At 38.8% G+C, this 26,252-nt stretch overlaps 1 protein-coding gene across 2 annotated transcripts in view; it reads right to left on the reverse strand.

The window, feature by feature from the left end:
• The window catches only part of KDM5A (lysine demethylase 5A), a 99,998-nt gene extending 75,893 nt beyond the window's left edge, over window positions 1-24,105 (reverse strand). Inside the window, exons 1-5 of one of the 2 annotated variants that reach the window (XR_005786759.1) lie at window positions 23,492-24,105; window positions 20,916-20,993; window positions 19,699-19,821; window positions 8,401-8,571; window positions 6,299-6,433 (exon numbers count right to left, since the gene is read on the reverse strand). Coding sequence is in view for 1 of the 2 variants with exons in the window: in XM_040462704.1 (XP_040318638.1) it covers window positions 6,299-6,433; window positions 8,401-8,571; window positions 19,699-19,821; window positions 20,916-20,993; window positions 23,492-23,656 (672 nt within the window). In the remaining variant the exon portion in view is untranslated. The remainder of the gene's footprint in view (window positions 1-6,298; window positions 6,434-8,400; window positions 8,572-19,698; window positions 19,822-20,915; window positions 20,994-23,491) is intronic. The other variant, XM_040462704.1, reaches the window with a different exon arrangement.
• Window positions 24,106-26,252: the final 2,147 nt, after the last annotated feature.

Raw genomic sequence — 26,252 nt, forward strand, 5'->3', positions numbered from 1 at the left:
AGTCAGTTAAGCTTCTGACTTCGGCTCAGGTCATGATATCGTGGTTGATGGGTTCAAGCCCCACTCTGGGCTCAGTGCTAACAGCTCAGAGCCTGGAGCCTGCTTCAGATTCTCCATCTCCCTCTCTCTCTGTCCCTCCCCTTCTTGCGTTCTGTCTCTCTCTCCCTCTCAAAAATAAATAACCATGGTGTCAAAACATATTTAGGAGTCTTGGGGCGCCTGGATGTCTCAGTCAGTTAAGCATCCAACTCTTGATTTCAGCTCAGGTAGAGATTTCACAATTCATGCGTTCAAGCCCCACAGCAGGCTCTGTGCTGACAATGTGGAGCCTGCTTGGGATTGTCTCTCTCTCTCTTTCTCTCTCCCTATCTGCCCTTTCCCCGCTCACTCTCTCTCTCAAAATAAACTTAAGAAAAAATTTTAAAAAATAAAATCAAATAGAATAAAATAAAATTAAATAAATAAATAAATATTGAGAATTTAAAATACAACAGGGCACCTGGGTGACTCAGTCAGTGAAGTGTCCAACTTCAGCTCAGGTCATGATCTCAAGGTTCATGAGTTCAAGCCCCACGTTGAGCTCTGTGCTAACAGCTCAGAGCCTGGAGCCTGCATCAGATTCTGTGTCTGCCTCTCTCTCTCTCTCTACCCCTCTCCCATTCATACTCTGTCTCTCTCTCTCTCTCTCTCTGTCTCTCTTTCTCTCTGTGAAAAATAAACATTTAAAAAAATTATTTAAAAAACATTAAAAAAAGAATTTAAGATATAAAACAGATGAACATAAGGGAAGGGAAGCAAAAATAATATAAAAACAGGAAGGGGAACAAAACATAAGAAACCCTTAAACAGAGAGAACAAACTCAGGGTTGCTGGAGGGGTTGTGTGTGGGGGCATGGGCTAAATGGGTAAGGGGCATTAAGGAGGACACTTGTTGGGATAAGCACTAGGTGTTATACGTAGGGGGTGAATCACCAGACTCTACTCCTGAAATCATTATTGCACTATACGCTAACTTGGATGTAAATTTAAAAATAAATAAATAATAGGGGCACCTGGGTGGCTCAGTTGGTTAAGTATCCGACTTTGGCTCAGGTCATGATCTCGCGGTCTGTGAGTTCGAACCCCGCACCAGGCTCTGTGCTGACAGCTCAGAGCCTGAGGCCTGCTTCAGATTCTATGTCTCCCTCTTTCTCTGTCCCTGACTCGCTTGTGCTCTTTCTCTCTCTCTCTCTCTCTCTCTCAAAAAAAAGTAAACATTGGGGCGCCTGGGTGGCTCAGTCGGTTAAGCGTCTGACTTCAGCTCAGGTCATGATCTCGCAGTCCATGGGTTCAAGCCCCGCGTCGGGCTCTGTACTGACAGCTCAGAGCCTGGAGCCTGTTTCAGATTCTGTGTCTCCCTCTTTCTCTGACCCTCCCGTGTTCATGCTGTCTCAAAAATAAATAAATGTTAAAAAAAAATTTTTTTTAAAGTAAACATTAAAAAATAAATAAATAAATAATGAAGTAAATAAATTAACGTTAAAAAAAATTTTTTAAAGACATATTTAGGATTCTTGAGTGTATAGGTAGTAACTGAAATCACAGGGTAGATACACAGCTAGGGAGAGTAAAGATAGGAAACGACTAAAAACACCAAGTAAAAGGCAATGAGAAAAGAGAACAAAGATGACTAAGGAAAGGTCAGAGAGTGAAGACAATAACCAGGAGAGAGGCATCATGAAAGCCAAAGAAAAATCAAGATAATTGAATTTCAAGGAGAGGAGTCAACAACCATATTAAATGTATATGTGACCAGAGATGAAGTAAGATAAGAAATTTAAAAAAAATGTACTCAGCTTCCGACAATTATTAACTCAGTGGTAACTTAGGTAGTGCAGTTTCAATAAAATGATTTTACTCAATGTCAGATTACAGAGTATGAAAGCTCAGCAAAGAGGCGCCTGGGTGGCTCAGTCGGCTGAATGTCCAACTTTGGCTCAGGTCATGATCTCGCAGTCTGAGTTCCAGCCCCTCACTGGGCTCTGTGCTGACAGCTCAGAACCTGGAACCTGTGTTGCATTCTGTGTCTCCTCTTTCTCTGCCCGCCCCCCCCCCCAACCCACTTATGCTCCTTCTCTCTCAAAAATAAAAAAATAAAAAAGTAAAAAAGCTACGCAGATACTGAGGAAACAAGACAACACAGACTATTTTTCAAGAAACTTCACTTAGAGGGGCACCTGGGTGGCTGTCAGTTGGGCATCCGACTTCGGCTCAGGTCATAATCTTGTGGTTTATGAATTTAAGCCCCATGTCGGGCTCTGTGCTGACATCTCAGCCTGGAGCCTGCTTCAGATTCTCTCCCTCTCTCTCTCTGCCGCTCCCCTACATGCGCTCTGTCTCTCAGAAATAAATATTAAAAAAAAATTTTTTTAATATAAAAAAATGAAGTTCATTTAGAGAGGCAAGGAGTAAGGCACTATCTAGGAAGAGAGTTTTTGTTTTAAGATGATACATAAACATGTTTACACTGGGGGTAAAAGAAGATCCAAGCAGACAGAGAAGGTAGGAGAGAAAGATTTCACAACTGGTAATATTGAAATCACTAAAGAAGCCAGAAAGGATGGATGTGGAAGGATTATCCTTAGAAACAAAGGTACCCTTTGCCCACTGAGATTGGCAGAAATTAAGAATGAATACTAACAATTCTGTGTATGGGGCAAGAAGTTGAAGGAGTTCTACCAGAAAGCCTTTATTTTCTTTCTGAAACTGAAGACTAGGAATGAGGCAGACTTGGCAATACAGTAATTAGGGATAAATTGAGAGTTGAAGAAATTCTTTTCTTTTTTTAATGTTTACTTATTTTAAGAAAAAAAAAAAAAAAAAAAAAGAGAGAGGGAGCACATATACCACCCAAGACAGGGAGGGACAGAAAGAGAATCCCATGCAGGCTCTGCACTCTCAGCTCATATCTCACCAAGTGTGAGATCCTGAGCCAAAATCAAGAGTTAGATGCTTAACTGACTGAGCCACCCAGGCGCCCAAGAGTTATAGAAAAAATTTTTTTAATGTTTGTTTATTTTTAAGAGAGACAGGGGCGCCTGGGTGGCGCAGTCAGTTAAGCGTCCGACTTCAGCCAAGTCACGATCTGACGGTCCGTGAGTTCGAGCCCCGCGTCAGGCTCTGGGCTGATGGCTCAAAGCCTGGAGCCTGCTTTTGATTCTGTGTCTCCTTCTCTCTCTGCCCCTCCCCCCTTCATGCTCTGTCTCTCTCTGTCTCAAAAATAAATAAAGTTAAAAAAAAAAAAAAAGAGAGACAGAGACAGAGTGTGAGTGGGGTGGGGCAGAAAGGGAGACACAGAATCTGAAGCAGGCTCCAGGCTCTGAGCTGTCAGCACAGAGCCTGACACAGAGCTCGAACTCACAAGCTGTGAGATCATGACCTGAGCCAAAGTCGGACACTTAACCAACTTAGCCACAAAGGCGCCCCAAGAAATTCTTAACTGAAAATCCTAAGGACACCTGGCTGGCTCAGTCAGAAGAGAATGTGATTCTTGATCTCGGTTGTTGAGTTCAAGCCCCACAGTGGGTGTAGAGATGAAATAAATACATACACATACACACACACACACACACACACACACACGAATGAATGAATGAATGAATGAATGAATAAAATGAATGAGGGAATGAATGAATAGATCTTTGGAGAAAAAAAATTCTAAAATAGTTCTACTTTCTACCTGATATCAACCAATCTGACTACAGTGACAATTATTACAATAGGTAAAACATTCTATGTTGTCCTTTTCTTATAATATGTACAGGCAACCAGCAGCAGGACTTTTTCTGGTTTCAAAGGAACATCAAAAAATTTCATCACAAGCTGGCCAATGATTAGATGCGCAGGGCCACTTGGGGCAACTCTTCAAAAGTGAATCATCATGTCAGAGACTAGTCTTCAACTGTTTGTCTTAAAATAGAATCATCACTATATATCCAAAGATGATCAGAACTTCTGAGATCAACCACAGTAATAAAAATCTAAGCCAGAGTTTACCAATTTATAATGGTTTATAATTAGGAATTTCTACTGATATGGGCGCCTGGGTGACTCAGGCAGTTAAGCATCCAACTCTTGATTTCAGCTCAGTTCATGATCATACGATCTGAGTCCTGTGTCAGGCTCTGCCCTGACAGTGCAAAGCCTGCTTGGGATTCTCTCTCCCCGCTCTCTGCTCCTCCCCTACTTGTTCTCTGTCTCAAAATAAATAAACATTAAATAAAAATTTTTTAAGAAAGAATTCCTACTATGATAAATGTAAGTTATAAATACTATGTAATTATAATATATAACTAAATTATGAATTACTGATTTATATTATATATTGATAACTCACTAATTAATGAATATGTTATAACTTATAATTCACTTTCCATTGAATTTCTATTAAATTCACACTCCTCATTCAAGACACTTACTTTCTGTTATCAAAGTACTTAAGAAGCTAAATTATTATTAAGGAGATTATTTAAGGAGCATAAATTCAGGGGCGCCTGGGTGCCTCAGTCAGTTAAGTGTCCAATTTTGGCTTGGGTCATGATCTCACAGTTCATGAGTTCAAGCCCCACATTGGGCCATTGGGCTCTGTGCTGACAGCTCGGAGCCTAGAGCCTGGTCCAGATTCTGGGTCTCCCTCTCTCTCTATCCCTCCCCAACTCGTTCTCTTTCTCTCTCTCAAAAATAAATAAACATAAAAAAAAAAAAAAAAGAGGGGCGCCTGGGTGTCTGACTTCAGTTAAGTGTCTGACTTCAGCTCAGGTCATGATCTCGCAGTTTGTGAGCTCGAGCCCCACGTCAGGCTCTGTGCTGACAGCTCAGAGCCTGGAGCCTGCTTCCGATTCTCTGTCTCCTCATCTCTCTGCCTCTCCCATGTTCATCCTCTGTCTTTCTCTGTCTCTCAATAATAAACATTAAAGGGGCGCCTGGGTGGCTCAGTTGGTTAAGCATCCGACTTCGGCTCAGGTCACGATCTCACGGTCCGTGAGTTCGAGCCCCGCGTCGGGCTCTGTGCTGACTGCTCAGAGCCTGGAGCCTGTTTCACATTCTGTGTCTCCCTCTCTCTCTGACCCTCCCCCGTTCATGCTCTGTCTCTGTCTCAAAAATAAATAAACCTTAAAAAAAAAAAATTAAGAAAAATAATAAACATTAAAAAAAATTTTAATAAATAAAATAATATAAAATAAAGAACATGAATTCAGAGCAAAGAAAGCTGCCATGGCATGAAAGACAGATATCCCCTGAGCTCTAGAAAAGCAAGATGAAATATCACTACCTTCCTTTCTACTAACAGAACTCCTCACAACCCTAGATCCAATAAGTCTTATTAATAATGAATAGATCAAGTCCCTTCTCTGATTCCCACTTTCTTTTGTTTTTTTAGTGTTGATTTATTGACTGAGAGAGAGAGCGCGCATGAGCAGGGTAGGAGCAGAGAGAGGAGAAAGAGAATCTGCTGCTTGATTCCACAAACTGTGAGATCATGACATGAGTGGAAACTCAAGAGTCAGATGCTTAGCCTACTGAGCAACCCAGCCCACCCAGCCACACCCCCCCCATTCCTACTTTCAGTGGGAATCATTTCCATTCTTATAACACAATGTTTCTTTAGATATATTAAAATCAATGATTAGGATCAAGTTAAGCTGCTCTTCTGATCCAACCACAGGTTAAATGAAACATATCTAAGAGTTATAAGGGCATCTCACTGTCAACCTACAGACCTGTCTTTACCAGCAACTTTAAAAAATGTAACTTTGAGGGCCACAAATGGGAATGGGAAAAGGAGGACAAGGAAACACAAAAAGGAAATTAAGGCATTTTTTTCTGAAAAAAAATATTTTAGGCTACAGGAACACTCTAGAAGTTAACAATGGAATGGTTCAGACACAAGCTCATACTCTAGCTTTTAAAGGAATGAGTGAAAAATAAAACCATCCTCTCCTACTCCTCTCACTTCTAACCATGAAAATATAATATACTACAGATCATCAGCATGTCTATAACGCTGGCCCTACAATACCCAGTCACCCTCTGATTTGTCATCCCTCTCAAAAACTGTTCAAAATTAACAAAAAGCTTGCTAAATCAAATCAAACTGAATTTTATCATTTCTTCCCTTTTTATTGTAAAAGTAAATGAAAAATAGGTCTCTTCAAGTTCTAAAGAACAACAGTGTGTGACTGCCTCCAATAACCACATAACTGTTCTGCAGTCAATGCACTTAAAACGCATGTTAAAAATGATCCATGGAAGCTGATACCTGAGACTTGACACGTCTTGTTCTTTTCGGCAGAATGTTCACTCTTGTGCCTGGCTCTGGGGAAGTTTGGACATCAGTGCCAAGAACCTCAGGCTCTACTTTTTCCTTTAGATCTAAATTAGGCATTTGTACACCCTAAAGAATCAGAGCACACAAAGAGAGCAGATTCATTGATAAGAAGTCAGATTTGAGAATCAGGAGAAAAATAATAAATTCCAATAAATCCCCAAAATTACATGAAAGCAGGTGATAGTTCTACCCACCAATCGATCTACAGATTCAAGACAATCCCTATCAAAATCCTAGCAGGCTTTTGTTGTAGAAATTGAGAAGTCAGTCCTAAAATTTATGTGGAAATGCAAATTGTTTGGAAATTCTGAAAAAAGTAGAACCAAGTTGGAAGACTTATACTACTGGATATCAAAACTTACTATAAAGCTATAGTACTCAAGACAGCACAGTATTAGTATCAGGGTAAATATATGGATCAAAGAACAAAATGGAGACCAGAAATAAACCTACATTTATAGTCAACTGATTTTCAACAAAGGTGTCAAGATAAATGGGAAAATTTAAACAAATGATACTGGTACAACTGGATATTCCTAACAACCCCCCACAAACGAACTTACACTTTTACCTCATACTACACACACACACACTCTCACACACACACACACCCTGAAAATGGATCTCATACCTAAATATAGAAGTTAAAACTATAAAACTTCTAGATGAAAACAAAAAGTAGTTTTGGGGCCTTGGGTTAGGAAAAGATTTCTTAGGACAATAAAAGCACAATCCATAGAAGCAGGGAGGAGGGAAATCAATAAACTATTCTTCAAACAGACACCATTATAAAAATGAAAAGGCAAACCACAGACTAGCAGAATATATTTGTAAAATCATGTATCTGATAAATGACTTGTATCCAGATTATATAGCAAACTCTTGAAAGAAGTATAAGATGACAAACAACCCAATAAAAAAAAGATCGGAACGGACACTTCATCAAGGAAGATATGCAAATGCTAATATGCACATGAAAAGATGCACACCATTGATCATTAAGGAAATGAAAATTAAAACCACAATGAGATACCACTACACACCCACTAGAATGGCTATAAGCAAAAAAACTGACAATATCAAGTGTTGGCAAAGACGAAGAAACTGGAGGCCTCTACATTACTGGTGGGAATGTAAAATGGTTCAGCCACTTTGAAAAACAGTTTGGCAGTTTCTTAAAAAGTTAAACATAAACTTACCATATAACCCAGCAATTCCACTCCTAGGTATCTACCCAAGAGAAATGAAAACATATGTCCACACAAAGACTTATACATGAATATTCATAGCATTTATTCATAATAGCCATAAACTGGAAACAATCTAACTGTCCACCAACTGGTAGATGGATAAACAAATATGGTATACCCATACAATGGAATATTGTCAGCCATAAAAAAGAATGAAGTACTAATACAGGCTAAAACATAGATGAACCTTCAACATTAGGCTAAGTGAAAGAAGCCAGACACAAAATTATATTGTATGATTCCATCTTTATGAAATTTCTACAAAGGCAAAAAACTACAGAGCCAGAAAGCAGATCAGCTGTTATCTGGGTTTGAGGGTAGGAATAGGAACCAACTACAATTAAACACAAAGGAACTTTCTGGGCTGATGGAAATATTCTAAAACTGAATTGTGGTGATTACTGCATAAATATGTAATTTATTAAATTTATTCAGTATCTACAATGACTGAATTCTATGGTATGCAAATTATACCTCGATAAAGCTGTTAAAAAAAAATACATGAAACGAAGAGGAATTTTTCAAAAAGCTTAAGTCATGAGGATTTATTTTAAATAAATAAGAAAATAGCCTTCATTCCCATTAGCCTTTATCTTGTAAAGCACCAAAAACAGCCACAATTTTTAAACTACACCTTGCTATCCCAAATTTTGGTACCAGGAGAAATTTAACTTCCTATACTAACTGCTAACTTGTTATGGTGAACACAGTCTAACATTCAAATTTGGCCCACTGGATTTATCCACTCCTTAAAAAAAAAAAAAAAAAAATGATGCATCTCACCATAAGGCTGACACCAGATTGGAAAAGCTCATATGGGTAGAGAATTCTTTCATAGTGTGACTTCAAAAGAGACCCAGTTCCTTTTCCTGGCAGATATCCCAAGCGACTACCCACTTTAGACCATTTCTTCTCCTTGGTGACCATTTCAAAACCTCCTTTGCTGGCAACAATCTGAAAACGAAGTAAACATTATTTAAGAAAAAAACACAGATTCATGTATTCTGACTCTATATCTGTCTGCTAAATACAAAAATTATTCTGAGCTTACATTTCTAATTTCCTTTCCACAAATACCCATAAAATTGTAACTTGTCAACACTTAAAGTATGAAATAAAGACAATGATTTTTTGAAGTTTTAATGTTGTGTCTATTTTCCATGAACTAGGCACTCAAAAACATTTAATGATTTACACTTTGTACGTTACATACCTTGAGAAAACTAACAGGTTTATGTACTCAATATCCACAAGGAACTCAATATAAAATATGAATTAAAAACAGACCAAAAATGAACATAAGAATAAATGTTAAGTTAAAGGGCGCCTGGGTGGCTCAGTTGGTTAAGTGTCTGACTTCAGCTCACGTCATGATCTCACGGTTCATGGGTTCGAGCCCCACCTCAGGCTCTGTGCTGACAGTTCAGAGCTTGGAGCCTGATTCGGTTGTGTGTGTCTCTCTCTCTCTCTCTTTGCCCCTCCCCTGCTTGCGCTCTGTCTCTCCCTCTCTCTCTCCTCTCTAAAAAATAAACATTAAAAACAAAATTTTTATAAAGAATAAATTAAGGGGCGCCTGGGTGGTTCAGTCAGTTAGGCCACTGACTTTGGCTCAGGTCATGATCTCGCACTCCGTGAGTTCAAGCCCCACATCAGGCTCTGTGCTGACAGCCTGCTTCGGATTCTGTGTCTCCTTCTCTCTCTTCCCCTCTGCCTCTTATGCTCTCTCTCTGTCTCTCAAAAGTAAATAAATATTTAAAAAAAAAAAAAAGAATAAATTATGTTAGGGGCGCCTGGGTGGCTCAGACAGTTGAGCATCTGACTTTGGCTCAGGTCATATCTTGCAGTCTGTGAGTTTGAGCCCCACGTCGGGCTCTGTGTTGACAGCTTGGAGCCTGGAGCCTGCTTCAGATTCTGTGTCTCCCTCTCTCTCTGCCTCTCCCCTGCTCATACTCTGTGTCTCTCAAAAATAAATAAATGTTAAGGAAAAAAAGGATAAATTAAGTTATAAATTAAGTTATATAGGACACAAAATGAACATAAATCGTGAATTAGAAAATGTACTAAATACCTTACAGAATTTAACAAAAACGTCACGCAAACAGGGGCACCTGAATGGCTTAGTCAGTTGAGCATCCATCTCTTGATTTTGGCTCAGGTCATGATCTCAAGGTCATGAGATCAAGCCCCACGTGGGACATGGAGCCTGTTTGGGATTCTCCCTCTCCCTCTGTCCCTCCTACCCCAAAAGAGAGGAATGAAAGAAAGAGGAAACAAAAGAAAAATGTCAAGCAAACAATGGATTCAGAGGATATTTTGGAAAGGCTATACTTTTTCAAAAGGAGAAGTTTTACATGGAAGTTTATGAAGGAATGATGGAGAAAAATGAGATTACAGTAGCAGACTTACTAAAGAACATACCATAGAATGTATTAATGTAGGAAAAGATGAGATAAACTGGCCAATGTGGCTGAATGCTCCCATCAAATGAGGCACCAAATAGGGGCACTGGGGTGGCTCAGTCAGTTGAGCATCCAACTTCAGCTCAGGTCATGATCTTGTGGCTCATGAGTTGGAGCCCCACATCAGGCTCGCTGCTGTCAGCACAGAGCCCACTTCAGACCGTTGTCCAACCTCTCTCTGTGCCCCTCCCCTCTTCACACTCTCTCTCTCAAAAATGAATAAACATTTTTTCAAAAAGACACTATATAGAATACACATGTATCAAGGTTCCCTGTCTTCCAGAAGTTGATACTGTATGTCTCAGTCTTCAGTTGACTAACAACAGAATAAAAAGGACTGTGACATAATCATTTAACTCAAAAAAAAAAATTTCCTCTTTGAGTATATACTACTGTATTTCTCTGTATCAAAAAAAAAGTTAAGAGAGGGGTGCCTGGCTGGCTCAGTCGGTGGAGCAGGAGACTCTTGATCTCAGGGCCACGAGTTTGAGCCCCGCATTGACCACAGAGCTTACTTTAAAAAAAAAAAAAAAAGTTAAGAAACAAGTTAAACATAGAATTACCATATGATCCAACAATTGCACCCAAAAGAACTGAAAACAGGGATTTAAACAGATACCTGCAAACCAATGTTCACAGCAACATTATTCACAATAGTCAAAACGTAGAAACAATCCAAAGGTCCATCAGGAGATGAATAAACCAAATGTGATATACATACAATGGGATATTATTCAGCCTTAAAAAGGAGTAAAATTAATACACGTGACATGATGAACCCTGAAAACATTATGCTAAGTAAAATAAGCCAAACACAAAAAAATGAGTATTTTATGATTCCACTTATATGAAACACCTAGAATAAGCAAATTTATAGAGAGGGGAAGTAGAATAGAGGTCTGAAGGAAGAGTGGAAGTTCTGGAAATGAAGAACAGTGATGGTCGTATATTGTGAATGTACTTAATGCCACTGTACACTTAAAAAATGGTAACTTTTATGTTACACAGATTTTCCCACAACTTTTTGTAAAAGGCTAAGAACATGGACTCTGGAGCCAGATTTCCAAAGTTCAAATCCCAGCTCTACTACTTAATAATTGTATGACCTTGGGCAACTTATATAATGTGTCTTGGAGTATTCACTATTATTAAAATATTAACAATTTAACAGCACCCACACTTTATTATGAGGCAGTTGTGAAGACAAACTAAATAAAACATGAAAAACCAGGACAAAATAAGCACTGTATCAATGTGAGCAGTATTATAATATCTACGTGTGTGGGCAGGAAGTATGCGTGCTATAAATAAGCAAATGTTTTCAGCGCTTGTGCTCTACAACGCTATTATAGACAAAGATGAACTTATACCAAAGCAAAATTTCCCTCTACAGAAGTATGTGAAAGCTTGGTAGAAAACACATAAGTTCACATGCACAAGAGCTGAACACATCTCTAATTCTTTAGCTGTTTTTATCACACCCTCAGAGAAGCCCCCTCTGAGGCTAACCAGGGGAAAATTATAAAGAGAAGAAAGTTTATTTTTCCAATTTTGTAGTGTAGAGGAAGACACAATGAAGGTGTTTTAGAGGGCTGTCTGGAAGTAAGCAGATGAAGTAGAATGCCTTTCATTCATATTTTCCAGTGCTTCTATACTGTCAGCTACTGTTCTAGGTGCTTGAGACACATCTGTGAATAAAACAAAGATCTTTACCTTCGTGGTGCTTACATTTTAGGGTGAAAAACAGGCAATACACATAACATGTAAATTTGAAAGTAATAAATCCTGTGGAAGAAATTTTAAAAACCAGTTAAAAGGCCTCACATGTAGCAGAGTGAAGGTTAACTGAAGTATTAAACAGTCACAGGGGCGCCTGGGTGACGCAGTCGGTTAAGCGTCCGACTTCAGCCAGGTCACGATCTCGCGGTCCGTGAGTTCGAGCCCTGCGTCGGGCTCTGGGCTGATGGCTCAGAGCCTGGAGCCTGTTTCTGATTCTGTGTCTCCCTCTCTCTCTGCCCCTCCCCCATTCATGCTCTGTGTCTCTCTGTCCCAAAAAAATAAATAAACGTTAAAAAAAAAAAATTTAAACAGTCACAAAAAACTTCATTATAAAGGTGAAATGTGAGGAAAGACTCCTTCAAGGTGAGGCAGTTACCCAAACAGATACACAGGGAATAGTAAGAGGAAGGGCCCCATGTTGGAATCATGCCTCAAGTGTTTGAGGAGCAATAAGGAAGCCACTGTGGCTGAAGCAAGTGGGGAGAAGTTAGAAAGGAAACAGCAGCTCTCTTAGTAATCTTTATTATACAATTATCACCATTACATTACACAATACTCTATATTCAAAGCACTTCAAGCTCAATTTCCATTAGTAATGATATATCTTCATGGATCCAGTCATGCTTTCCCACCCAGTTTTAAGATGATTACCGGCATGCAGCTGTGAAAATAACAGCCAGCACAGAGTATAGCCAAGAAATAAGATGAAACTATCTCACAAAGAAATCAAAACTATGACTTTGGCATCATGCATACAACACTCTAACAATCTAACAAGGCCCGATACTATCAAAACACACAAAACTTTACACTTGGTTTTCTTCAGCTGACAGATTCAAGAATTATCATGTATAATTTCAAAATATAAACCATTTACTCCAAACATTTTGCCATGAAATATATCACACCACTATCACTAGAAAAATATCACTTATGAGCCATGCCCTACAAAAGATGCCATGCACTTAAACTGAACAAAGTGGAGACAAGCCCTTAATCAAAATTTAACCAAAGAGTTATGTTAATCAAGGCCAAAATTTCAGTCCAGTGTAAAACCAAGTCTGGTTAGCAAGAGAATTTTAACAGACATGAAGTAGTAGTGTTCTACTTAAAAGCTCTCTCTCAAGCATCCATTAAAAAGACAGTAAAGGGGGGCGCCTGGGTGGCGCAGTCGGTTAAGCGTCCGACTTCAGCCAGGTCACGATCTCGCGGTCCGTGAGTTCGAGCCCCGCGTCAGGCTCTGGGCTGATGGCTCAGAGCCTGGAGCCTGTTTCCGATTCTGTGTCTCCCTCTCTCTCTGCCCCTCCCCTGTTCATGCTCTGTCTCTCTCTGTCCCAAAAATAAATAAACGTTGAAAAAAAAAAAAAAAAAAAAAAGACAGTAAAGGAACAAAAAGGCAAAGGACCAAGAAAAAAGCAGATGTAGAAGTGAAAACCTAGCAGGCAGAACCAAAAACCAACCAAGTACCTTCAACAGAAGAGAGTCAAGGAGAAGCTTTCCAATACAGAACCTGGAAAGGCTTAAGAAATGGAAGCAGCAGTACCTTTAAAATCAGAGATGGCAGTAAAACAGAGAACAGGACTGGCTGAAAACCTGTATAAAAGCAATTAGACCTCCCCCAGTCAGCACAGCCGGGCAACTATTGCTCTCTAACCCTAGCAGAAAACTAGAGATTTACTTTCAGAGAGTTTGAAAAGAAGAGACTCTACCCTACGAGAAATATGTAAGCCAAGTATAGGATCAGTCTAATAGTCTAATAATCTAGCATCAGGTTATTAGTCTCACATCCAACTAATAAAAGTTCAAAAAGAGAGAAAAGTGGAAGAAATTATCAAATACAAAAAACACAAGAAAAGTTACAAAAACTCAAAGACACGAGTTCAGATTAGAAAAGTTATCAAGCGCAATAAAAAATATTAAATGAGGAGGGGCACCTGGGTGGCTCAGTTAGTTGAGTGTCGGACTCTTGATTTCGGCTCAGGTCATGATCTCACTGTCTGTGGGTTCAAGCCCTGAGGGGAGGGAGCTCCACACTGACAGTGCAGAGCCTGCTTACGACTCTCCCCCCCCCCCCGCCGCGCCCCCCAACACTGGCGCACACTCTCTCCCTCAAAGTAAATAAACTTAAAAAAACTAAAATTAAAAAAACAGGTATTAAATGAGGAAGTGGACATTCTCTCTTCAGATGAGGTTTCCTGGAGGAGGGTTTCAGAAAGGCTATGAAGAAGGCAATAGTGTAGGTATAAATGAAGGAAGACAATATGGCACATTACATGGAGTTAAAAATCAGCTCTGAGATGGAGTGCTACCAAAGTGTTGCTTTTGCTTGGCAATGTCTCCTCCACAGTTATGCCACTGAGAAAGACAGGAAAAGGATGAAAGTCTTAGAATCATTGACTGGAATGATTCACAAATTCCCTTATGATGATCCTACTTACAATAAACTTAATAAAGACTTAGACAAAAATAAAAGGTAAATGTAAACAGCTTTGTTCATTATTGAATGTTTAGTGGGACTTTACAATTAGTGTGAAAGGTTCTGGACTTTCACTGTTAAGAATGATAGATGAACAAAGGCCAAAAATCAAGGAATGGATGTCCATCTGTTAAGTTTTTAAAAAGGTGATTAAAAGCAAAACTTTAAAGGAAACAAACACGTATGTATATAATGAAGATAAACACATACTAATGCATATACCACTGTGAAATCTCAAGGCACTGGGAATAAAGATTACGTTCTATGTCTTCAAGAAAAAGAAAGCCACATAGGAAGCAACAAGAACTAATACAGCATCATTCTTCTCAAAAGCAACACTGGAAGCTGAAAGATCATGGAACAAAGTTTCAAAACGTTAAAGGAAAACAATTTACAATCTAGACTTTTAAACCCCACCAAACTACTACTAAAGCGTAAGAGTAGACCATTTTTAGACAGGCAAAAAATTTACATTCCATTTACCTTCTTGTTCATGAAACTAACAGAAGAAATGCTTCATCAAAATAGGAGTGAACCAAGTAATAGGAAGATTTGAAACAAGGAGAGAGGCAAAGGGAATTCCCAGAATGATAACAGTGAAAGGAAGTTCCAAGCTGACAGCTAACCTTAAAAAACAAGCAGTCTGGATTGAAGCAGAAAATAGAACTCCAGAGGACTGGCTCCAAGAACAAAGTGAAACTGATAGATTACCTGACAGGTGAAGCATACAGAGAGATTTAAACTGCTGCTGGAAAACCTGAAAACAAATTTTTGATGGTTACAAAGAAATATTACAAAATGAAAACAAGGAGGATTATTAACCCCAAGGAAAATAAAAATTGGTATAAGGAAACAATCATGGCACACTATAAGGCTCAGGTACAAATAATATTTGTATTTACAGTTAGAGTAAAAATGTTTGATTAATAAAAAACTGATCTAACTACACTAGAATGGAAGAGGGGAATTATGTAAGGATTTAGGTTTCCTACACCCTTTCTCCATCTTTAATGGTAGAAATACAGTGTATAATATTTAAAACTGAAAAATGAACTAGCATGAGTATATTACTTGAAATACAAAAATCAGGGGCGCCTGGGTGGCTCAGTCCGTTAAGCGTCCGACTTCAGCCCAGGTCACGATCTCACGGTCCGTGAGTTTGAGCCCGTGTCGGGCTCTGTGCTGACAGCTCAGAGCCTGGAGCCTGTTTCGGATTATCTCACTCTCTCTCTGCCCCTCCCCCGTTCATGCTCGCTCGCTCTCTCTCTCTCTCTCTCTCTCTGTCTCAAAAATAAATAAACGTTAAAAAAAAAAAAAGAAATACAAAAATCAAAATCAGAAATGGCTAGGGGTGGCTCAGTCAGTGAAGCATTCGACTTCAGCTCAGATCATAATCTCGTGGTCTGTGAGTTCAAGCCCCACATCGGGCTCTGTGCTGACAGCTCAGAGCCTGGATCCTGCTTCGGATTCTGTGTCTCCCTCTTTCTTTGCCCCTCCCCACTCACACGGTCTGTCTCTCAAAAATGAATAAACGTTAAAAAAAATATATAAAAATAAATGGCTAAAAGAATTGAACATGATTAGCTCTGAGGAGTGGGAATGGGAGTGGAGAGGTGGAGAAGGAAGAATGTTGGTTTTCATTTTAAGCCTTATATTTTAAAAAGTATTACATTGACAAAAAAATGTTAAGGGCTAGAATGAATGTTCCTTGCTGCACTGATTATAAACAGTAATTGTTAATGTCAAACACCTTTAAATTATAGACATTCCAAGCAATACTTTTTATAATAAAAAATAGCCAGGAAGACAAATGATTTAATCAACACAGGAAACCATCAAATTGACAATTTAACGACTGAGACTGAAAATTTGCTTCCCATTATAAAGTAGTGAGAATTAAAGTGTTTCAAAATCATGTCTGTAATAACACAAATTCCAGAGATGCTCACCAGCTGTCAGCCAATTATAATCTTTTCTCTTTTTAAGTAAAGGGCATACCCAACAACCTAAACGTATCAGAACTCTCATATATATAAACTCTCACATATTTTCTGTAGTTTTCACCCTGAGCTCCTCGCTACAAAGTAAAATGTCATGGTAATGAAATATTCACTCAATGACAGAGGTCAGAATAGTGATTACCTCTGGGGAGAAGTACTGACCACAAGGGAGACGAAGGAGCCTGCTAGAGCCTGTAAATGTTCTACATCCTGATCTGGGTGGTGGTTACATGAGTGTATACATATATAAAGATTGATCCAAAAAAAAAAAAGAAAAAAAGATTGATCCAACTGTCCATTTAAGATTTGTGCATTGCCCTCTAAGTTTCCCCCAACGTAAAGAAAAAAAGTTCATGTAGTGAGAAGCAGCAAGCTCACCATTTAGGTGACATTTAGGAAACAAAGTATTATACCGGAAACAAAGTATTATACCGTGCAAACAAAACAACTACAAATCAAAACTTAGATCTACCTCTTAGTTTTACATCTTAGGTTTATAAGCACTCCCAAAGATTAGGGGAAACAGATGTCCATGGGTACTTAAAAGACGAGACTCCAATAAACACCAGGACAATCAAACTTAACCTTTCATCACAATATATTTTCAACATACTCTCTTAAGTATTTAAATGAGATATATTTTACTAGTAGTTTTTCTCTTTTCACAAAAAGAATGGGTTTCTCAAGATGGAGTTAAACTGGCAAGATGACAAATACAATACAGAACTGTGAACAACTAGGTATTCAGGTTACCTCTAAAGCCCCTTTTTAGTTTTGAAATGCTACAATTCAGTAAAACCAAGAATGCAATCTAATTTACCATCAGAGTAATGTTAATTTTTTTTCTTATTTGAGCAAGAGCACACTTGCATACGCAAGGAAGGAGACAGGAGAGAGAGACAGAGAGACAGAGAGAGACAGCGAGAATCCCAAGGAGGCTCCTTGCTGTCAGCATGGGAGCCCAATGCAGAACTCAAACCCATGAACCATGAGATCATGACCTGAGCTGAAATCAAGAGTCAGACACTTAACCAACTGAGACACCCAAGTATCCTCCAAGTGTTTTTTTTTTAATCTACTCTTTTTTTTTAATGTTTATTTATTTTAGGTATTTACCTTTTAATTGGAAAATTACTGAAACAGGAACAACTTCAATTTGATAGATTATCTGCTTATATAAAATACTTATTCTAGCAAATTCCATAAAACCAAGGTACATGGAGTTTTAGCCAAAAATTATCACAACCCTATTGTTATTAATGATTAATTTTTGAAAATTTCTTTAAACTATCTAAAGGGGCGCCTGGGTGGCTTGGTCGGTTAAGCATCTGACTTCAGCTCAGGTCATGATCTCACGGTCCGTGAGTTCGAGCCCCGCGTCGGGCTCTGTGCTGACAGCTCAGAGCCTGGAGCCTGTTTCAAATTCTGTGTCTCCCTCTCTCTCTGCCCCTCCCCTGTTCATGCTCTGTCTCTCTCTGTCTCAAAAATAAATAAACGTTAAAAAAAAAATTAAAAAAAAATAAACTATCTAAATTGAACCAAACATATTCAGAACTTTAAACAGCATCACATAGCAAAACTTAATAATTAAGCTTTCACTGAATAAAAATGTAAAAAAGAAAAAAATTCTTAAAATTTTTTAATAAAGACTTTTGTTTATTTATTTTCGAGAGAGAGTGAGAGAGACAGAGCAGGAGCAGGAGAGGTAGAGAGAAAGGAAGACACAGAATCCAAAGCAAGTTCCAGGCTCCGAGCTGTCAGCACAGAGCCTGACACGGGGCTTGAACTCACAAACCATGAGATCATGACCTGAGCCGAAGTCAGATGTTTAACTGACTGAGCCACCCAGGCGCACCCTTAAAACTAAATTTTTATCCTAATGGTTCCCTACAAGACACAAACTCATCCCTCATATTCACATATACTTTGCTCTTTGGTATCATCAATTTTCATACAACTATACTAGATAATTCTCAGGATGGTGTTCAATTATTGATATCAGTACTAAACTTTATCAGATGAAAGAAGCCTATAACCATATTTTAGCATAAGACTACACATCCCAGAATTTTTAGAGCATTCTAACCTGACACTAAATTTAAAATGCATTACAGGGTGCCTGGGTGGCTCAGTTGGTTGAATGTCCAACTCCTGATTTAGGCTCAGGTAGTGATCCTGAGGTCCTGGGATCAAGACCTGTGTCAGGCTCTGCAATAAGAGTGGAACCCACTTAAGATTCTCTTTCTCTCACTCTCCCCTTCTCCGTCTCCCTCCGCCCCTCCCTCAAGTGTGTGCATGGGCACTCTCTCTCTCTCTCTCTCTCAAAAAATCATAAATTTGTTGCCTTAAAAAAAATGTGTTACAAAAAATGTGGTTTTTTTTGATGTTTATTTATTGTGAGAGAAAAGAGTGAGCATAAGCAGGGGAAGAACACAGAGAGAAAGAATCCCAAGCAGGCTCCATGCTGCTGTCAGTGCAGAGCCTGACCCAGGGCTGCATCTCATGAACCTTGAGATCGTGACCTAAGCTGAAATCAAGAGTCAGACACTTAACTGACTGAGCCACCCAGATGCCCACAAAAAATAATTTAAGTATGTTTGTCTCATTTTTCCTTGATAGTGAAATCTCCAAAATTAACTCTGTAACTTGAGTAACTTTTTATTTCAACACAGTACATCAAAGACATGAAAGACCACTCAAAAACAGATGTTTTGCAAAATTCCTCAGATAATCAAGCTGTCTTTACTCACAAGTCAGAACAATCATACATTTTATTATATTAACAAAACAGGTTTTCAAGGTAATTCAAATGCTCTTGCAGGTCAGTCAGTTCTTTTCACATTAGGAAATATAATGTTACAAAATTAACATAAGTTTAGGTAAAAATCAGTCTAAACTCTTCACTCTTAAGTTTTCAAGCTCTTATTCATTCTGGATAATGCTGGCTTCAGTTAACACTACTTATAGGTATTAATACAACTGATATGTACCACACTCAAGAATGGTGAGCAAATGAATCTCTTTAACAAATTTTCAATTCAGAAGTAGAATAAAAATGGCAAGCTCAACATAAGACATCGTACCCTCAACACAAGATACTATTAATAGATTGGCATCATTTCTTTTGTATAATGTTTATCAGAGTCTACTAGTATGAATCATTAAATATGTTAAATCTCATAACAAATTATGAAATAATTTTAAAGGTAACTTCAGAATCTGTCATTTACATTTATTCATGCTTGCATTTCATTGTCAAACAAATCCCACATAGTCAACAATGTTTTCCATAAAGTTTATTGGAAATTTCTAATTTCACAGATTCACTAGGCTCTGCTCCAATTTCTAAACCAAGTACAAGCCTCACCTTGCTCAAAGCATACAGATCCAGGATTTTTCTCTCCACCACTGGAATCTTCAAGGTAGATCCTTGGAGCTCCCAAAATTTTGCTAACTGATCCAAGAAGTCCAGTCTCACTCTGGTCATTGCCTAAGATTATTAAAAAACAGAAACCAGAAATAGGAATTAAGTTATGGTTGAAAATAAATGAGCTTTACTTAACAGAGGTACTCATCTCTCTAAAGAAATTCGTATCACTCAGTCCAACCCTGTAAAATAAGACAATAATAAAGAGAGAAAATACTACTAATAAACTTTATTCACTAAGGCAAAAAAGTCACTCTAATTATGAGAAATGCTCTCATATTTTATCAACCAAAGAAATTTCTTTCTAAGAGTTGGCTTAACTAAGCTAAACAGAAAATGTAGTAAATCGGATTATTCTAAGCATTCTATCATTTCATCTGTATAAACTATATATACCTCAGGTACACTAACTTTCTACCCCACTGATATTAAGATCCTTCATCAAGTATCTAATTACAAGAAACTTAAAGGGAAAAAAAAAGTATTAAAATCTCAGAAAATAAATGTTTCAGAAACATCAAGGGAAAAAAACCACCTTACTATGACATATTAAACCTCAGCTAAGAATTCTCTTTTGTACTCTGAAACAGTTTTCTACCACACCGAAGTATCTTCTGATAATCCAGCAGACAGGAAAAATAATAATATTTAAATAGACTTCAATTTAGAAAACATAAAAGAGACAAATAATATTTAAAGGGAAATCCTAATAAATCAGATTAAGAGTCCTGGAAAAGTTCTGTTAAGGCCAAATATAACCTTTGAAAACCTTTGATAAAATTTTAAAACCTACTTTCCAAAGACCTCAAGAAACAGAATCTTCCAACATTAACATAAAATTTTCATAGAATAGTAAGTGCCAAAGGAAACAGAACTTGAGAATTCCAGGTCTCTGCAGGTAAGTACTGGATATTTCCACTATGAAAAACACAGTTTCCTGTAATAAAAAAAAAAAAAAAATAGCTTCCCATAATCCCATTTAAGTGGAAAAACTATAACAACTACTTTTTATGATGTGTTTTTATCAGAAACTTCCTTCCATTCAATCTCAATTAACATTAATTCTGAGCCCTGGTACATAAGCTTCTCAAAGTTCTCTACTGGAGCCCTGACATAAACAATGAATCAGGAGGCAGAAATGGTGACACAACACCCACCTCAAGTTCATTCAGGCGCTGGACTCTGGGAGTGAAACGAAAGCTTTTTACTTCACATGCAAATGGAGGTTGCCAATCCTAAAGAGAAAGATTTTTTTTTTTAAACATACTGATATATAAAGAAAGAATCTATTATTTATTCCCTTAATTTAAAGGATGAGTAGCCACAAATCATGATGACAGCAGGTCAACTTTAAGTCTTTTTCACTGTAGAAACAGAAAGAGTAACATTCTTTAGGTGATATAATTTTAATATTACTTACCTCCAATCACTTATCTATCATATTCTAATTTTAAAATTACTTTATCTATAAACCCTCCTCAAATTTCAACAATCCCACTCTATAGCCCAATATTATGCTTTCCCCAATTACTCAAGCGGAATGCAGTGAGCTCATGTATCACAACAGTGTCTAATAAACATCTAAATTTACCAAATTAAAACGAAAACAGAATTTGAAAGAAACTAAAAAGGGTAAAAGATTAAAAAATCATTTTTAAAGTACTTATATAATTGGATATCTTTTTTTATTCATGTGTAATGTGACACAGCACTTTACAGTCTATGTTATGTTACATAAATGTTTTGTTCAAAGCCTGGTTTCTCGGCACCCAAATATTAAAAAAAAAAAAAAAAAAAAAAGCAAATCCACAGAACAAGCACAATTCCTGATTGGAGTTGTGGTGTAACTGAAATGAGATAGCACAATTTGAGCAGGGTTCTATAAAAAATACTTTGATTTGGTCTAAATAAGAGTAAATCTACTTAAAAATATGAGAAGTAGTCAAGTATTTTTTTCTTACCTTGGAAACTAAAGAAATCCACCAATATAGAAATTAAATTCTGCTTGCAAACAAGATTTTATTTTTAGTAATAATACGACATACAAAGAAATGATATATTATTTCTTTTTTTTTTTTAGTAATAAAAAACATGTATTTTTTTTTTTTTACCTAAAGGAACCCTGAATAAAATTTCTAATTCATAAATGGCAACAAAGTAGATGAAAATATGGTTGTTTGAGAAAAATTTCAGTGTTTAAAGTTTTGCTAGTATTAGGTAATTTTGATAGGTAAACAGTTAAATGAAGTTTTTGGAGGAAGGTAATGCCCATCATTGATCATAGCAATAGCTTTTAATCCTTTGCTTGTGATTGATAGTCTATAAACCTTAATCAAATTCATTAAGCATAAACAGGTTTAGTAGCATGTCTGGGTTTCAGAATCAGACTGATCTAGGTTCAAAATCTATTTTGCCACATGCCCAAGATCATATATTTAATAAGTTATGTAACTTACGCAGACCTGTCTCACCTATAAAACAAGACGTTATTTACCTCCTAGGGCTTCAAAGAATATTAAGTGAAATAATCTGTAGGTTTATTATCTAAATCCCTCCTCCTCCTCCTCCCCCCCCCCCCATCTTAAACTCTTTATTCTCTATGTGCACACACTACTGTGGTAGTCTGTGGTGAGAACAGACACTTTTCAAATGCAACATGCATAAAAGTACTTCATCTTTTATTCTTATAACTAGTAGACAAAACATAGAGTGTCCCTTTAAGAAGCACCGAAGGCAACAGTTCAAATTTAAATGTGCATTAAGTTGCTAGAGGACTTGCTAGAAAAACACGTTCTAGAACTTCCACATCCAGAAACTGATTCTAGTCTGGGAATGAGGCCTAGAGATGTGCATTTTAACAAGCATCTGGTTGAGCCTGGCGCAGGTGGACCAAGAACATCATTTGGAAAACGTTGGTCTTATGGGTAAAGAAAAAAAAGCTTCTGACCTTGAGCAAATCACTCAACCTCTTGGGGCACTAATTCCCCCCAAAGGGGAGTACCTGCTTTCCTTACTTTAAAGATTGAGAATTATAAAAAAACTATAGGCAAACAGTTATTTGCAGTAACTGCAATTGATAAATCTTTGAACCTTGGTTCCTATGTCAAAAGATCCAACGTTTTCTTCCACATCTATTACTGACCAATTCCTCTTAAACCTCAAAATTCTGTAATAAATGCTGCTCCTTCTCCTCCCCTGGGAAGACTTTTTCAGTGCGACAACAAGAGTCTAGGGCTCTTGTTTGGTAATATCATCCTAGGGGACAACTACATCTCAGATTACCGTTTAAGAAACCTTAGCCTTGAGATGAGGCCTCCAAATATTTAATAAGTTAAGCATTAATAGGACTTGGTTAAAGAAATAACCAATTCAAAGGCAATTTTTACTATAGCACCATAAGAACAGAGTACAGTACATGAGGATAAGACATGCCATGTCATAAACTTCAAACACCTTCCTGACCAACGAAAGGCCTGAAGTCTTTTGTTACCCCTGCCTACAGTCAAACAAGAAAACTACCAGTTCCCAAGTTCTAGGCGGAAAGGCCCCTGGGACACCGCTCGCAGGCTCAGACCTTCCTACGTTAAGACTGCAAAAGAAACCAAGGCAAGAACATCTACAAACTTAGCTTCTAGCTGTTGAGAAATGAGAGACAGTAAGTATGAAAGGACAGAAGGACTGAAAAAGTAAAGCTAAAGCACTCTCCCTTCCCTTTCTCCTCGGACTCCGGTACCTTGGGCGGTCGGATTTTGCAGATGCCGGTTTTCTCCGCCAGAGGCCGGATGCGGCCGATAAAGCTGAGCGGGTCTGTGAACTCCTCCCAGCTGGGCTCAAAGACTGGGCACTCCGGTGGGGGCACGAACTCCGCCGCATAGCCCCCCGGCCCCACGCCTGCCATGGCAATACCGGGGGGGGGGGGGTCCCCGTGGGGGAACAGGTGGAGAAAGCCTCACTGAAGCCCACCGAACTCTCTCACGTCTCCTGACAGGGGCCGAAGCTCATCTTCTCGGGCAAGAACCGCTCAACACAGGAACCCCACAGTCGCTTCCTCTTCTCGTTTGTTATTGTTTCCTTCGGGGTTTTTCCTCTCTGGGTCAGGACTTTTCCGGAAGTTAATGTACTGTCAAATCCCTCCGCCACCACAGAAACAGAATCCCTCCGCAGCAACGCGAAGCCTCGTCGTTTCGCCTTTCTTCTTCCTCCCTTTGCCGGCAATCCGGTGTGGTTCCTTGTCTGCGGAAGTTCCGCGCTGTCCGACGACTTTCAGCGGCACACCCCTGAGGTCGCACGAGCTCACCTCAGGAAAGATACTGGCGGGGAGAAAGCAGTCAGGGCTCAGGAGGGGCGCACTCTTCCGGCGCGGAGGAATGTGTAATGCCCCAGAGGGCAGAGGTTCTGCTTCCGGTGAGGAGGGTTCTGTTCCCCTTTGTGTATAAATGACACGGAAACAAACTCGACCTGTTTTCCGCGAGCCTATCTGGCTGTCCTGGCATCGCGGCTTGTTTTAACGTACCTGTCTTTTTCCATATAATCAGCTTTTTCAGCATCTGGCTCTTTCTTTAGTATTTTGACTGTTAGTATCTCTTCCAAATAATCTCCCTTGGCCACTCCATAGCCGCCTCATCTCCGTGACAACAGGTTCGGATCGAATCTGTCCCCCAAATCCTGCCAGCCGGCCTTAGTCACCGTCTAGGAATTGCTTTTCGTGGAAGACACCGCTCTTGACCTTCCTTTTCCAGCAATTGACAACCCCAAGTCATCTCAACAGCAAGCACTTTACTACCACACGCTTCGTAAACTTTTCTCAATACGCTGTAAAGACTGGCAAACCTTGTGATCCTGCTTGTCAAAAGTTTCTGTGCCAGTGTACATCTCCACTTACTCCAAATTGTGGAAAATAACGTAGAAAGAACTAAAGAAGAAACTGAAAAGGTAGTTCGAGTATTAAATATTTATTGTAAGGAAGACTTCCTTTCCAGGCCTTTTTTTCATACTCCCTGTGCAATCTCGGCTACCCCAGGACCTGAATTACCAACTGTGGTTGATAACTCCCAAAACTGTATTTTCAGACAAGGTTTTTCTCTTGATTTCGAAACCAATACATCTAGCTACCTGCGAGACAACCCCATGTCGTCAATTCAAGTACCTACTGTTTTTTCAGTGTTTCCTGTTTCCGTGAATGACTTCACCTACTCAGTTGCCTGAGCCAGAAATCTAGAGCTAATCCTTAACTCCTCCCTTACTATGTACTATTGGGTGTCAAGTCTGTCTAGAGATTCACCTAAAAATCTTAAACCCACCCATGTATCTTCATCCTCACGTATCACTATCTTAATTTAAGTTCTCTCTCACCTGAACTATGATAGCTCAGTTCTTACCCCCCTCTCAAATCCCATTCCATTCAGTTGTCAGATTGCTTTGTCTAAAATCCAGAATACACCTTGTCCCCTCATCTCCAAACTCAACGATTCCAAACTCCTTTCTTATTTGCCACCTTACTCCCAAGCTTTGTGGTGGCTTTAATGCACTGTGCCTTCTCTCATCTCTGAGCCTCCACAGATAATGTTTCCTCTGTCTGGAACATGTTTGTACTCTCCTGACCCCACCCCACAGTTTCATATATCCCCTTTCTGACCTACTCATCTTTCATATATCAGTTTAAATATGACTTCCTCTGGAAAGCTTTCCTTAACTCTCTAGCGTCATTTACCTGTACTTCCTTATCAAACTTTTTGGAATTTCTTCATTGCCATTCTTCCTCAGGCTGTAAACTATATGAAGGTAGGTGCAAGTCTGTTGTATTGACCACTGTAGCCCCAATTCCTAGAATGGTGCTTGGTGTATAGAAGGTATGCAATAAACATCTGTTAAATAAGTATCTGTTGAATGAGTGGGTGGATTCACCCAATAAATTTACTTTGTGTTTCATTGCCTCATCTACATTTACATATAACAAATTTTAAGACTCTACTAAGGTGTGGCATATATGATATCCCATCATTTGTTTATAGTATCCGTAAAAGTTAATGCCCAGTTACTACACCCACCAGCCTCAAACCCATACACAAACATTTGTTTCAGTTAGCCTTTGTTATGTAACAAACTACCCCAAAACTTAATGGCTAAAAAAACTTAGTGGCTAAAAATGAAAACTATTACTGCAATTCTGTGGGTTGGCAGTCCGGTGTTTTCATGGTTCCCCTGGGATCACTTCTGCAGCTACAGGCGTCTGACAGCTTAACTGGAGTTGGAGGATCCACTATGGCCTCATCACATATCTGGCAGTTGGTGCTGGATGTTGGCTGGGAAGCCTCAGTTCTCCACATGACTTCTCATCCTCGATAGGATAGACTGTGTTTCTTCATAACATGGTCTTAACATTCCGGGAGTGTGAGAATGGAAGCCTAGGCCTAAGTCCTGGGATCCAAAATGTACAAGATCACTTCTGTCATATTCTGTTGGCCAAGGCAGATCATAAGGCCAGTCCAGATTCG

This window comes from Herpailurus yagouaroundi, unplaced genomic scaffold, assembly GCF_014898765.1.
Source record: "Herpailurus yagouaroundi ecotype Mexico unplaced genomic scaffold, PumYag 355, whole genome shotgun sequence".
NCBI lineage: Eukaryota > Metazoa > Chordata > Mammalia > Carnivora > Felidae > Herpailurus > Herpailurus yagouaroundi.